Consider the following 15,275-nt stretch of genomic DNA (forward strand, 5'->3'; position numbering starts at 1 on the left):
TTCTACCATAAAAGTTATCACAACTTGCAATGAATTATATATTTTTCTTTCCTTTTTTTTGGATTTTTTTCTTCTAAGCTCATTTATTTTATGATGTGTCCTCAGCATATTACAAGATGCCTGTGACTTAATCAGTACTCAGTAGATATTAACATGAATGAAACAAAAGATGGACATAGGAATGGAAAGCCACTGAACATTTTGGTCTGTCTCCATCTTTCTTATCTGGTGCTGTCTGTCCCAATAGCTGTCTGTCCACCTACAGCATCTCTGGAATAAGAATGAAGGTGGAAAAAAAAAGAACAAAGGTAGATTTGGGACCATGAGGAAAAGGGGAACTGAAGCAGTATTAGATGTTTGGGGGTCCAGGAAAGATTCATGAACTAGGGCCTTTATAAATCTTGTCTCAAGGTAGAAGGATTGAAATTAACTCAATGCAATGGGTTTCCTCACTTCTGATCAGCAATCAGGCCAAAGACGTGGTTTGGTTTTCAGATGCCCAATCTGTCCCTGAAAGGACGCCCTGTGCTTCCTTCTTCTCACTAGTGGAAAAACAAATGGGGACCCAGATTGTGAAGCTTCTGCTCCCACACCAATCCCAAGCTGCCTGGAGATTAGCCAGGAGACCAAGGCCAAGATGGAGGAAGAAGCGTACAATAAGAGGTGAGTTAGACTTCAACCCCTGTGAGGTCACTCGGCAGATCTCAGAAGAATCTTTCCCACAGGCCTTCCTATCTCTTAGAGCAGTGGTTCTCAACCTTCCTAATGCCGCGACCCTTTAATACAGTTCCTCATGTTGTGGTGACCCCCAACCATAAAATTATTTTCGTTGCTACTTCAAAACTGTAATTTTGCTACTGTTATGAACCGTAATGTAAATATCTGACATGCAGGATGTATTTAGGCGACCCCTGTGAAAGGGTCGTTCGACCCCCAAAGGGGTCGCGACCCACAGGTTGAGAACCGCTCTTAGAGGATTGAGGGAAGCAACCAGTGGCCCCAGGACCTCCTTGCCTCAGTAAGGAACTACATAGAAAATAGCAGTACTGTTCCACAGGAAGGACAGGAGGAAGCAGGGAGAGAGGGTGTGGTCAGACAATAACAAGACTGCCCTTTTTTTAGGCAAAATGCCACCAGAACATCACTGCCCAGAATGATCTCAAAATCAAGGGCTCTGGGTGGGTTCTTCTTGATGGTGCCTGAGGCTTCCTGAGCACCCAGAACAGTCATGCTGCTGCCAAAAAAGCCCAGGAGCAGCGGCAGCTCCTCTTGCTACAGTTGTCTCAGCCTTTCCTTCTTCCCGTCAACTGGAGTATCCTCAACTTCCAACTGTCCTCTTCTCTAATTGAGCTTCAATAGCAGCTCTGGTTTGTCAGTCACAGATGGGACAGAGTACTGACTTGGCCAGACAGAAAATTACCTCTGACCAGGCATCACATCCTGAGCTTCTTTTCCTGTGACTTCTAGGGAGACAGCTTCCCACTGGTGTGAAATCTGTGGGCTTCTGTGTGGCAGCCATGCACACTACCCTGAGGTTGCTCCAGCCAAGCTGTGCTGGCCTTAAACACTCAGCTGTAGGACGGGCAGAAAGTGTATATTCAGTGTAATACTGATCCTGGGAGAAGGAAATCAGAAGGGTTTCTGTGGGAAAGCCTGTCTTTTAACCCACAGCTGTCCTCTGCACTCAGAATGCGTGAGGGTAAATGACTCCATTGGCTTTGTAAACATTTATTGAGTACCTCTCTAAGACAAGCTGTGTGCCCGTCACTTTGGTAAAACTTCCCAGCAAGCCTGTGTGACAGGTGTCACCCTCACTAGATCAAGTCGTATGCCTGGTACTTCCTTAGAACATTCCCACACCCTGTGAGATGAATGACACCCTCTCCATTTTACAGGTGAGGAGCTGACTCACCAAGGTTACACAGAAAACAGTTGTAATCTTAGCCCTACTGAATGTCTGGTAGAACTAGAACCGGGTCACATTTTTCCCTGTCAGTTTTGTCACACTTTCATAAACAGGAAGGATGACTGAAGATTGAGGGGAAATTGTACTGACATGAGCCATGGGATTCAGTGGAGCTTCCCAGCTTTTTCCTGTTTGTGGAACCACAGGAAGTGCGTAATTATTGGGGATGCTCGAGCCCTCTCCTTTTGGACCTCAGGAAAGGATGCTCTGTGCCTGGCCTTCCCAGACTCGATTGTTCCTTTTTTGCCTTCTAGATACCAGGAAGATCTAAAGAAGACCAAAGAGTTTAAAGGCCTAAAGGAGGAGGAAGAAGAACAGAAGAGTGAGGGTCCTGAGGAACCTGAAGAGGCAGAAGAAAGTGAGGAAGAGGGAAAGGACCAGAGAAGCAGGTTGGAGCCCTTGCCACTGCCAAAATGGGTCATGATTCATTAATTGAACAACATCTCTGGAAATGCCAGGCCAGGGCATCAGTGGGTCTAGGGCCCAAATGAGCAGCCAACAGAAACCAAGAGGACACTCATGTTGGGAGAGGAGGCAGAGGAAATTCCAAAGAGTCAAATTAATTAACAAGGGGATATTTGCAAGAGCCGAGAGAACATAGGTGGTGGTAGTGGTGATGGTAGTAGTGGTGGAGAGCTATAATCAGGAGACAAGAAACTAATTGCGAGGGACTGACGGGAGTCCTTCCTAGCCCAGCCCTGGTTAGCTCCTTTTCCAGCTACTAGTATCCCCATGAATGGACCATGGTCAAGGGAGCTGGCCTAAAGCCCCAGAGGGGGTTTCTTACAAGAACAGAGACAGAGAATAGATGGGTGCAAGGGACAAACTCAGCTTGGTGACAAAGGTGAGTTTCCAATAGGACCCTTCCATACTGATCAAACAAGCTTGGTCATCTGGACATTGGTTTCACTTTGGATTGGGTAGTTTAGATATACTGTATATTTCACATGTATTTTTCTCTAAGTCTGGAAAATATATATAAATGTAGATAAAGATAGTATAGATCCTGCATCTTGACCTATCTACGTTCTGGTTTTTAATGATAGCCCCACTTTCACATATTCTACCCTCCTGTCTCTATTAGTACATTCAAACCAGAAGTCTTGATTTATGATGTTTGAAAATGTAGTTACAGAAAAGTTGGAACACTTCACCAAAATCTTTGTTTTTAGACCCCCAGGCTATCCTAGCTTTGAGAATGGCTCCAGCCAAAATGATTAATTATCTAATTAGTTGCTAAACTTGGGATAGGATATGTGTCTATGCTTCATTGCTGACAGACTCTGGAAATCACACACATGTAACAAATAAGGTAATAAATGAAAATTAAACATGAGATAGATATACTTCAAAGCACAGAGGGACAATAGAGCACAGTTAGTGGAAGATTCAACCAGAGTGAAATGTCTCTGCCTACATGAATTCACCCCCATGTTCAAGGGAAGAGTTATCTAGAAGAACTGGAGAAAACGCTTCATCAGTGAAAACAACCTGCACTAGGATGCACCACCTCTCTCACTGAAAGAACCCCCAAGTTTCAACAGTGAAAGCATAGTCCCTTCTCCAAGCAGCTGGATCCTGATCTCCTTATGTCTTTTCTCTCTTGGGGTCATCTGCTCTTATTTTGCAGACCACCACAATGCCTTCCTCCCCTTAATGCAGTCAAGCCCAGGCCTGGACAACAGCTCTTCCTTTGACTTCCTTCAATCCAGCTAACACAGGCTGGAACTTCTAACATTTCCAAACACCAAGAAAGAACAAACGAGAACTAAACAGAGAGTACATGGAATATAAACAGTCTGGTTTACAAGGCACAGGGCTGGAATCCTTATCTAGCTAATTTGATCTCAGAAGATTGGTGGCTCCCTCCCATTTCATGAAACCCCAGAGAAAATAAGACTGTGCCTGGATCACTCTCTGTACAGCTCCTGGTCAGCTGCTAAAGAAATGGCCACCCTATGCATCCATCATCTGAGAGCGTCCTCTTGGTCCTGCCTATCCCGAGGCCTTGTCCTCTCTCCCACCTTGGCTCCCTTTCAGACTTACATTTGGTCTTGAGTACATGTGTATACCACAGGTGATGGATACCAGACATCAGCACAGCCCTCAGAAGGGACCTTGTCCTTCAGCACAGGGATATAGCTTCACCTTTTCAGGCCCAGCATGATGACAGACACTGCTATCATAGAAACTGCACACTCAAAGTTACAGTTTCCCTTCCTCAACTGTAACCCAAGCCAGACTAGCCCTGAGAGCTGTTTTCTTCAATGCCAAGCAGTTCATTCATTTCTGAGTCCCTTACACACACAGTTGTCTGTAGGCACCTGCATTCAAATGTGATTCCCCATGAAATTTTGCCATCTCACCAACAGGCAAGGTCTGAAGTCATTAAAAGTCCATGTCCTACTTAGTGAATTTCAAAACAAAAAACACTGGGGTAACCCCAGTAGTTGATCCCTTATATAAGAGATTCAACAACAAACACTAAAGTCTTTTTGTCTGAATGTCTACTATATTTAATAATATATAATAATGTAATCTGTTATAAATATTATTTTCGGGAGGATCAGCTTAAATGAGCTTTAGTGAATCAATCCAATATCTTACCCATATTAAAACAGAGAACACAGTCTTCTGACATTTACATTGAACAAGTAAGTAAGACTCACAAGGTGCAACAGAAAACTTTTACCTCTTCTCCCACTGCCTGTTCAAACCTGCTGTATGGTTTTAAGTACATTCCTTTACTTTCCCAATAACTCTCTGAAAACATAAGTCCTCTGGTCAAGTTTAAATCCCAAGAATAACCTCCTTTCAGCAATTAAAATGGGCAGTTCCCTGAAATAGTGAAAAGCTTGAACTTATAAAGTTCAAGTGTCTCCCCTCCCCCAGTGCTGGTCGGCTTCAGGAAGGAAGTCTGCAGTGGGGATGGGGAGCAAGGCTTCTCTCTCAGTCTCCTGCCCTCCACCCCCCGCTTTGCTGTTGCAGTGCCTGACCTCTCCAGGATTAATGCTGAGAACGGGAATGTAGATTAAGGAGTAGGAAAGGCAATACTTGACTGGTATTATTGTGACTGGGCTTGAGGCTTTGGCAGGCATTTAAAGCTGACTTTCTGACTTTGTTTAGTATGGCGTTTTATGGGACCTTCAGAGAAAACCACTCCTCCCACCCCAGCATCACACACATTCAAACCATTGCTAAGGCTCTTTCAGTTGCAGGTCCCTTTATTTATTTATTTTTTTTAAATTTTTATTTTTTGCTAAAAGTATTACAAAGGGTATTACATATGTGTCCTTCGCCCCCCCCCCCGCCCTTGACAATCCCCTGCCCTCCCTTACCCCCCAGTGTCTTATGTCCATTAGTTATGCTTATATGCATGCATACAAGTCCTTCGGTTGATCTCTTACCCCCCTCCCTCCTGCCCCCCAACCCTCCCTGGTCTTCCCACTGCAGTTTGACAATCAGTTTGAGGCAGCTCTGCCTCTGTATCTATTATTGTTCAAAAGTTTGTAATGGTCTTTATTATCCATGAATGAGTGAGATCATGTGGTATTTTTCCTTCATTGACTGGCTTGTTTCACTTAGCATAATGCTCTCCAGTTCCATCCATGCTGTTGCAAATGGTAAGAGTTCCTTCTTTTTTACAGCAGCATAATATTCCATGCAGGTCCCTTTATGAGGTTGAATGCATCTCTTCCAGCTGGTTAGTTAAAATCAGTCTCTTGGTCCTTGAACATCTGGAAGTATACCTTCCTTGTTCAGCTTTAGGTAGCATTTCCAGACAGAAACCATGGCATCTTATGCCAGCTCTCCTTCACCTGACTACATTCAGGTGAGGTGAAACATCTACCTTTGGCCCACCATTGGTCGGAAGGTAGTTTTCCCCATCATGTCCCCCCTACTCTGATGCCACAAAGCACTTCAGCAAGATCCCTGCTCTTTAAATTTCTCAGGTGTGAGTCACACACAACCGTCTCCCCCTTATTGCAATATATCGAACTCTCCAAGCAGCATCCCTGAAGCCCCTCTCTAGGCCCAGGTGAGGGGGAAGCATCTTCACCCCTCAATCCAATATCTTACCCATATTAAACAGAGAACAGTCTTCTGACATTTACATTGAACAAGTAAGGAGGAATGGGTAGAACTCAATACAACCAAAAATTGATTTCCAAAGGAATTCTATTTCTAATCTAATTCTATTTCTAACCCCTTTTATAGGCTGAAAACGGGTGACCAGCTGAGGGTCACAAAACCAGATCTTGACCTTCTCCTGTACTGTCCCACATAAGGGTGGGGCTAGAGTGGCATTTTCCCAGTTTGCTTTGGGCATGGAAATATAGCTGAAAAGAAAGGCTGCATTTTGGCATACAATTATATTTAAATAGAAATGAAATAATTTAAATGGAGCTGAAAGAAAATAAGCTTCCACTTCTAAGCTCTCCCTTCCCAAGAGTTGAGAAATAGTTGATGATTTTCACCTCAGCTGATGTGATCACTATTTTGCTTTGCTTAATTGTCCCTGAAACAATCATCAGAGGGTTTCCACATGGAAAAGAAACTAATCAGTGCCTTAGTGCAGCATCTGAGGTAGGCCCTCTTGAGTATCTGGCCCCTTTCTAAAGAGGGTATTTGTGAGTCATTTTATCCATTGTTATGGTGTCTTTTTTCTACTAACTCTGAAGTAGAGCTCTCTACTTCTCAGCAAATAGTCTGCATATTTCAGTGTCTATGTGAGCCTCAAGATCTTCAGAAAGCCCCCTGTCATTTTTCTCACCTCCTCCATTTGGTAATCCTCAACATTCTCATTTTTGAATAAATGTGTATATATATATATATATATATATATATATATATATATATATATATTCAAAAATAGATGTGTCCAGGGCTTCTCCACAGAGATCTAAGAATAGACTCTTTAAAGCGGGCCATCTGACAGAATATCTTTTCACTAGGCCATAAAGAGTGGAAAAGTTAAAAGGCAGTTGGAAGAGAGGAGTGAAGCAGGCAAAAAATGGAGGAGGACAGAGATGAAAAGCAAGGAGGGAAGAGAGAAAAAAGTGAGTGGAAAGGGAAGAGAAGAGTATGAAGACAAAGAGGAGGAGTGAAAGATTAGGGAATAAAAATTAACAGAGTTGAGAAAATATCTTGAATAAGCCATCTAGAGGTTGCTGGAGCTACTAGTCCTCTGGTTGCCCTGGGATGGTTTAAAATGAACTCTTGAGGTTGATCTGGTTCTTTGTCGTTTATCATTGACATCAAGTCTTTTATGAGTTTAGCATAATCCTCCCACTCTGAACATAGTCAGATGTGGAAATGAGGACAACAAACTATGTGTCTGAACATGGAGGCAGACAAAGATTAGAACGTGGAACTGATCACTAATACCGTTAAATGTAGAAAAGATGCTGGTCCTGTCTGAATGCGTGGGAGTGTGGTCAGCCAACCTTATATCTTGGGGCTTGGGAGAGTTCAGGTATCTATGATCACCTCGTGAACAGATGAGAGCATGGGTAAGTGAGTGAAGGATCAAACAAGCAAAAGGAGTATTGTATCTCAGTAGCTCCCAACATCAAGGCTATGGATTGGTGGCATCAAAATCATTTGAAGGAAAATTTAAACTATGGATACCAAGACCATACCTTTGGAAACTCTTTCTTATTCAGTAGGCCTGGGTATTTTGAATAAGTGCTGCCAAGAGACTCTATACACTGCTGAGTTTGAGGACCAGTGCTCTAGATAGCATAGAAAGTGTCCAGACAGAGAAGTATGGGTCTGGGCATCATATTTGTGCTCAAAATACTAAACCCTCCACCTATTTTTTCATTTGACAGCAAACTTGAAGAATTGGTTCATTTCTTACAAGTCCTGTATCCCAAACTGTGTCAGCACTGGCAAGTCATCTGGATGATGGCCGCAGCGATGCTGGTCTTGACTGTGGTCTTGGGGCTGTACAATTCCTATAACTCTTGTGTGGAGCAGCCCGATGGGCCCTTTGGAAGATCCACTTGCTCAGCAGCCCAGAGGGACTCCTGGTGGAGCTCAGGACTCCAGAATGAGCAGCCTACGGAGCAGTAGGAAACCTGACATCCAGCAGTACCCTGCTCCTACACACAGCCCATCACCCTTTCCCCAAGTTATAGTGGTGTCAGGCCCGGGTGTGAGCACGCTGCCACGGTCCATCAGAGAATAAGCAGGGGTTCTTTCACAATCAGCTCCTCTGTGGGAGCTCTTCATACATAGTAACTGATGTTCTCAGAGGATCAACAAAACTTTCCTGGGAAAGCAGCCAGTAGATGAAGAAATCACCTTTTCCAAGGAACTCTAATAGAAGGGAAGGTCGCCTGCCTTGGCTCACTGCAGGGGACAGTGAAAAGCTCACTCTTCCATTTATTTCCTCTTTGCAATAGGGAATCAGGAAGAATTGTGCCTAAAGGCCAACTCCAACCCCAAGGAACAGGCCTGGAATTAGGAGTCACCACGTCAATATCTTCCCATTTCCTATCTCATTCTCACTCTCTTTCTGCCCCTTTGAAAGAGAGTTTCTCTTTACAGAAATAGGAAAGGTTTCTCAGAAAAATATTTAGACTGAGTTTAGCTCTGTGCTTGAAATGCAATGGGAAGATGTGAATTAATATATATGCATCTGTACACACAAACAACACACACATACACACAGCACACATGTGCATGAAGCCAACAAGCCTCCAAATGTGTGCTATGGGTGCTCTGGATAAAGCCAAGCCACAGATATTCACTAGGTTTGGGGCAGTCACCAGGCACCTGTTCAATGAGCTCTCTACGTGGACTTAAGATGTTTGAAAAACACTGAAAACTCATGGCTTTAATAGTGAACTTGCTGGTCTCCATTTCAAGTACAATTCCAAACTGCTGTACAGCACAGTCTACTCCCTATTTGTTCTCTCCCCATTGGGAGAAGTTAATTCGACTCTCAGGTGAATAAGGAGACCCGGTGTGCTTTCAGCGTCCATGTGCCCACAGATAAGTGTGCAACTACATCTAGTGCTTCAGTTCAAATGGAATTCTCAACTCAAACATGTGTTTCAGAGCATCCCCAATTGTTTAGTAGAACACTGATAGAGCACACCCCACCTTCAATTTGACCTCTCGCTCTACCTTCACAGTCTTCATTCATCCCTCATCAGTTTTGGGGTGTATTGGTTTCTGTGTGGGTTTTGTTGTGGTTGTTTTGCTTTTGTTTTGTTGTTGAAGTTGTTCATTTTTGTTGCTAATAGTCATAATATAAAACTTACTATGAAACAAACACAGTTCTAGGTACCAGGTAGGTATTAATTCATTTAGTCCTCAAGGAAAACAAACAAAAACTATGAGATGGGTACTAGTCTTCTCATTTTCAGCTAAGGAAACTGAAGCACAAAAAATACAAGTAGCTCTCGGAGGACACCTAGTTAGTAAATCATGGGGCTAGAACTCAAAGCCAGGCAGGCTGGCCCAGAGGCTGTGCTCTTAACCACTGCACTAAATGGCCTCTTCCAGTGGTCTCCTAATTAGACACCTTACAGTCCAGACCCTTCAGCACCTCCAAACCATTTCTGGTGCCTAGACTAACCTGTTTTCTCTCACAGTTCTGTTCCTCCACTCACTAGTTTTTCTTCTGTGATTTTTTTTCCTGGTCATTCTTCAAGACCAAGTGCAAAAATCAACCCCTCCATATAGGCTTTAATTACCTCCTCCAACTCCCCACTATACCCCACACAAAAGGGCACAACCTTCTCTGTGCTTTCTGGCACTTTTAAAACATCTTCCTTACTGATCATTATGACAGTGTATAACAATAACTTATTTCTGTGTCTTTCTCCCCCAGCAATTTTTCCTCAAAGACAAGAACCATGTCTTACCCATTTTCTGGGTAAGGGCTTAGCATGGCGGCTAATGCTGGGGAGGTTGTCATTAAATGCTGATCAAAAGAACAAGGGAGCCTTTCAAGGTGGTGGAGAGTAGCTTGAGGACAGCTGACATTTTGCATACTTCCCAATACCAGCACCAGCATCACCACTATTTCTATAAGAACAGTAACATCTTTATTAGCCTCAGCTTATTCTAATATTTTTCAATCTGCTCTGAGAGAGAACAGAAATGAGGCCCGGCTAGCAACATCATTCCCAAGCTCAAGAACCAGGCTTAATGCAACCACTCCTTTTAGGAGACCCACCTAAATTAGGCCCCACGTTAGAACAGCATGTTGATTTAAGGGGGATGTCCTTTACAGTGGCTAGCAAATCACTGTGAGAGGAAACCCAAGCCAGGATGGACCACGGATGTGCCATTAGGTAAAGAGGTGCAGATCAAGGCAGACAGACTTTGGGGGCATGGATGGATGGTTTACCTTCCCTTTCCAGGGAGGCTGGACATACTGAAGGAGCTCTGGGTCCTCAGAGCCCAAAGACAGGATGCAAATAGAGCTCCTGAGAGAGTGGCAGTGAGATGAGGCTTTTGGCTGGCAATGTCCAGTCTCAGCCACTCTTAAAGGACCAGGCTCAGAGGATCCATTGTCCACTTGGCCACAAGGTTGTGACCTTTGTTTCCAGTTGAGACAAAGGCCAGGAGAGGGGGTTGCAGTGAGTTCCTGAACCTCCAGCTGCTCCACAGAAAGACCTGCAAGAGTCCTCCCAGACAAGGTCCTCCCCCAAACTACTCTGAGAGTAAAGGGGGTTGAGAAAAAGAAGGGGCATAGGAGTAATCACATTTCCACAAGTATTCCTGAAAAAAGTAATTATCGGTATTTCTTTTCTGAAAAGCAAAGATTGACCTGAAGCGATGGAACTGTTGTCAAAGCAGCCGTGAAATGGAGAGAAACAGGCTCTGTATTTCCTAAAGTGATACTGATCTGAAATAAAAGTTCCCCTCAAAATGCCTCTGAAGTCTGACATTCCTCCTTAGCCCTAGGACTCTGGTGCCTAGGCTCAGCTGCAGAGCGATGTGTTGTTTTGTGCTGTTGTTGATATCGCCTCCTGAAAGGAACTTCACTTTCTAGGTACTACAAAGCCAATATGTATTGCTCTTCAGCCTGCAGAGTAAACAGAGAGGGAGAGGCTGGATTTGTGTAGCACTGGCTGTCAGTTCCAAATGTTATTAAACCTCACACAGGTGTGCTAGAATTGAACTGTAGCATGTCACGTGCCTGAGTTTGAAAATAAAAGCACATTTCCAAACATTTGACAATAGCTAAATGCCTCCTCATTTTGTGGAGCCAAGCCAACAATATTGCCCCATTGGCTATTTGCGTCTCCCAGAAGCAAGCCAGAAGTCCCCAGTCACAAAAGCTGGATCAATTCCTCTCCTCTTCCCTATGCCTGATACTAGTTCTCCAGTACCTTCTTTGCCCATGGTTTTTGTAATTAATACATTTTTCTGTGATTGAGACTGGTGAGTGTTTACCAACCTAATTTCCATAGGTAGACTACATCTTTCAGTCTTTCTTGCAGCTAGGTGCAGGGAAATGTAGACCTTCAGATCTAGTTTCCTAGAAACGCAACTATCTTACCCAATACTTTACACTCTCTTTATTCCCCTCTGTTCCTATCAAATTCAGAGGATTCAGTTGAGGCCCAAGAAGGTGGCAGAACCACTAGGTGGAAGCTGAGTTTTTGAATGGGCACTCACAGGATTCAACTGTGACATGAGCAAGAAACAAAATGTTAGTGTATTAAACCACAGATATTCAGAATTATTTGTTATAGCAGTTAGTCTACCCTGACTAATGCATACATTTGAACCAGAAATGGGGTGCTTCATTAACAAATTTCCAAAATATGAAGCACTGGCATATTTTCAAAATATTTAGCACTCAAGTGGCAGGAAATAAGAAACTAATATCAGGGACTGGAAATAGTGTGACCCATGTTGTGAATAAAACAAAAATATTTGGTCAAGTCTTACCCATGATAATTTAGAGCAGCGGTTCTCAACCTGTGGGTCACGACCCCTTTGGCGGTCGAATGACCCTTTCACAGGGGTCACCTAAGACCATCCTGCATATCAGATATTTACATTACGATTCATAACAGTAGCAACATTACACTTATGAAGTGGCAACGAAAATAATTTTATGATTGGGTCACAACATGAGGAACTGTATTTAAAGGGCCAGAAGGTTGAGAACCACTGATTTAGAGTAAACTCAAGGACAGCCTATGGATAGAAGTAGTAGGAAAGAATCAGAGTGTTAGAGTATGTGAACTTTTATTGGCTGTCTTTGGCAAGGTACTGCAAGAAAAAAATCACTCAGCAAAAAATTGGCTATTTGGATGGAGAAAGGAGAAAAATAGAGTTTTCAGCCTGAAGGGTTAGAAAATGTGACTGCTTCTAAACCCCAAAAAGTAAAGCTAAAAAGAGCTGTGAGTAAAAAAGAACCCATAAAATTTCTCAGTTGAACTCAGATCAACTTAGTCGTACCGCAAAGACCAGATTAAGGATACTCCATTCATGCTTTTAAATGAACTAGCCACCATTAAATTAGAGAGAAAGAGATAGAGGTAGAGATAGAGATAGAGATTGAGATAGAGATAGAGATAGAGAGAGATATGGGGGGGCAAGGGGCTGAAAAAACAAAGAAATATATCTTGAGAATTGTTACTGGGAAAGGATTTGGGGTATAATTATTGACGCATGGAATCAAATGGAAGCAAAGAGATCAGAAATCTCAGTTTGTGAGGAAACTGTATTTACAAAGAAACATAAGCCAGAACTAAAAACTCCTTTGATTGTTCAAGTTGGAAAATAACTTTGGGAATCCTAAACTTATACCAGCAGAAAGCTGATAGTAAAAGCGAGACATAACTCTCTAATTCCCACTAAAATGGACCAAAAAAGATGGTACAAAATGAAGGGCCACAGAGAACAGTGGACATGGGACATGGCAGTTTCTCCCAGAAAGCAGAATCAGGATCTACTCCAAGGTAGGCAACTGTGGTAGGCAGAATTTCTAAAATTCTTCCACCAACTTGAATAAGCATGGAAATGGATTCCTTCCCAGGGCCTCCAGGTGAGAGCCCAGCCCAGCTGGCACCCTGCTTTTAATCTTGTGGGACCCAGAACAAAGGACCCAGCCGAGCCCACTGGGACTTCTGATCTACAGAATGGTGAGATAATGAATGGGTGTTGGTTTAAGTCATTAAGTCTGCAGTAATTTGTCACGCAGCAAAAGAAAGCTGATCTAGTGGCTTTTATAATGTCTCTTGTTGGTATTCCAGAACCCCTACGGCCAGGTGACTGCTGTGTCTCCCATTCCTCTCCTTTGCACATGGCAGTGTTTACTGAGGTTATCAAGATCCTGCTTCACCCCAGATTACATTTGGGGGGCAGCATACAACTTTTTTAGTTCATAAGATTACCAGACTGCAGAGTACCACAGCTGGACCTGACAGGCATGGCTGAACATAACTCAGAGATCATGGACTTTGAGCTGGAAGGGGCCTGGAATTGCCTCCTTTGAGAACAGAGTGACTTTATTCTGTGTGTGATAGGAATAGTGAAACCTATACAGGGTGATCAAAAGGGAAAACTATGGCAAGAACTGCTATGGGTTCACCAATTCACTTTTCCTTTTTCTCCTGGGCACAAAGTTAAATTGCATTCCAGACTCCTTTGCAGTGAGATGGGAACATGTGACAAAGTTCTGTCCAATGGGATATGGTTGGAAGTGAGATAGCCACTTCCCAGGCCTGACCCCTATAGTAATCTCCAGCATCCTCCTCCACATGCCCTTTCATTGGTTGCTGGTTCAATGTCAATCTTGAGGAGGAGGGAACTGAAGTATTAAGTGATGGTAGAGCTACACAGTCTCTGAATAACTGTGTGTGGCCAAATCCCTCCCACACATATACACCAACACTACCATCTCTACAACTGTCACTACCACCACCACCGCTGCCACCACTATTGTCAGCCATTGGATTGCAACATGAGAGAAGTAACTTTTATTTTATTAAGGTATTGATATTCGGGGTTGTTTGTTATAACAGACTACACTGACTAATACATTTATTTGCCTATTTATATATGTTAGAAAACAACTAGTCCCTGTAATAGCAGTATCATATAATTATATTTCTATGTTAATTTTAAATCCATATAATTCAACTCCTTTATTCAGCAGATGATAAATCTGAGGCCTAGGGAAGTTAAGTGGCTTGCTCAAAGTCATACAGATAATTGGTGTTAGAACTTAAACTAATATTTAGATATTACCCTCAGCCCAGGAATATGGGTTGTACTCTATTACCATCTTTCTTGCCACATTTCAAAATGTCTACTCTATTTAAATTTTATATGCATATATCAGATTAAATATCACTTTAACCCATGTTTTCTGTGATTCCTTTTCCCCCTTCCTATCTTCCTTCCTTCTTTCTTTTTTAATACTTAGCAAATGCTCTTTTTCAGGCATGATGCTAGGCTTTAAGGATAATGATGAAGGAGATATGATTCCTGCCTTCCTGTCTACCTGGTTCTATGGTGATAGTCACATATGTTTCTGAGGTACCCATAACCCGAGGCTTATGCTCACCTAAGTAATGATGTCTAAAGATATTAAGATATTTAGATATTGGATATATTTAAGGGCTATCTCCCAGTATCTTAGAAGTTCCCTGTGTTTGTGCTGAGCAGATTCTCCTTTTGCTATTGGTATTTTCTGTACAAATATCTAACTTATGGATACCATTCACAGAGAAAAGAACTAGTTGTCCATTCACTATTCCCATAAATGACATTCATTTTGAAGAAAACTCATAAACCTTTGCTCAAGGCATTACTCTCAAGCCAGAATTCCATAATCACAATGGGGACCAACCACTGAAAATCCAGGCAAAACAGAGTATAGTCTGCTCGTATACAGTACAGATAAACCTCACCTTCATCAAATGAGAAAGGGGAAGTCTAAATTGAATGTTGGTCTATCAGAGAAGTTATTTGGTCTATAAGAGAAGTTATTAAAGAAAGAGTTATTATAAAGGACCCTTGTAGTAATTCCTATTATAAAGTCAAAACCCTTTTTTTGTAAAGTATAAAATGACTAACTTTGTAAACTGTCCCCCTACTTGGATTTTTTAAATATGATTTTTGTGTGTGCCTGGTTTATTTGAAGAAGGAATCACCTGTGGTGCTAGAGAAAATTTAAATGTATAAAGTAAGTCCCAAAGGGAGGCACGAGACTCTATCTTTTGTATTTAAATGGGCATTTGCTTTCATGAACCTGGTAGCACCATTCCCCTATAGATCAGAAGAATATGCAGCTGGGAAAACCCCCACTGATTGTGAGAGGAAA

At 42.6% G+C, this 15,275-nt stretch overlaps 1 protein-coding gene and 1 long non-coding RNA gene across 10 annotated transcripts in view; one reads left to right on the forward strand and one right to left on the reverse strand.

Annotated features, from left to right (window-relative positions):
- Window positions 1–10,863, forward strand: part of IRAG1 (inositol 1,4,5-triphosphate receptor associated 1) — a 110,916-nt gene extending 100,053 nt beyond the window's left edge. For all 9 annotated transcript variants that reach the window (XM_070425297.1, XM_070425300.1, XM_070425298.1 and 6 more), the window contains 3 exons: window positions 547–663; window positions 2,221–2,355; window positions 7,801–10,863. In XM_070425297.1, coding sequence (XP_070281398.1) covers window positions 547–663; window positions 2,221–2,355; window positions 7,801–8,044 — 496 coding nt within the window. In that variant the 3' untranslated portion in view covers window positions 8,045–10,863. The remainder of the gene's footprint in view (window positions 1–546; window positions 664–2,220; window positions 2,356–7,800) is intronic.
- The window catches only part of LOC139017210 (uncharacterized), a 163,030-nt gene that overhangs the window by 115,191 nt on the left and 32,564 nt on the right, over window positions 1–15,275 (reverse strand). The window lies entirely within an intron of this gene.

The sequence above is a fragment of the Myotis yumanensis genome, unplaced genomic scaffold, assembly GCF_028538775.1.
Source record: "Myotis yumanensis isolate MYYU_CA2020_CCGP unplaced genomic scaffold, mMyoYum1.0.hap1 SCAF_10, whole genome shotgun sequence".
NCBI classification, from domain to species: domain Eukaryota; kingdom Metazoa; phylum Chordata; class Mammalia; order Chiroptera; family Vespertilionidae; genus Myotis; species Myotis yumanensis.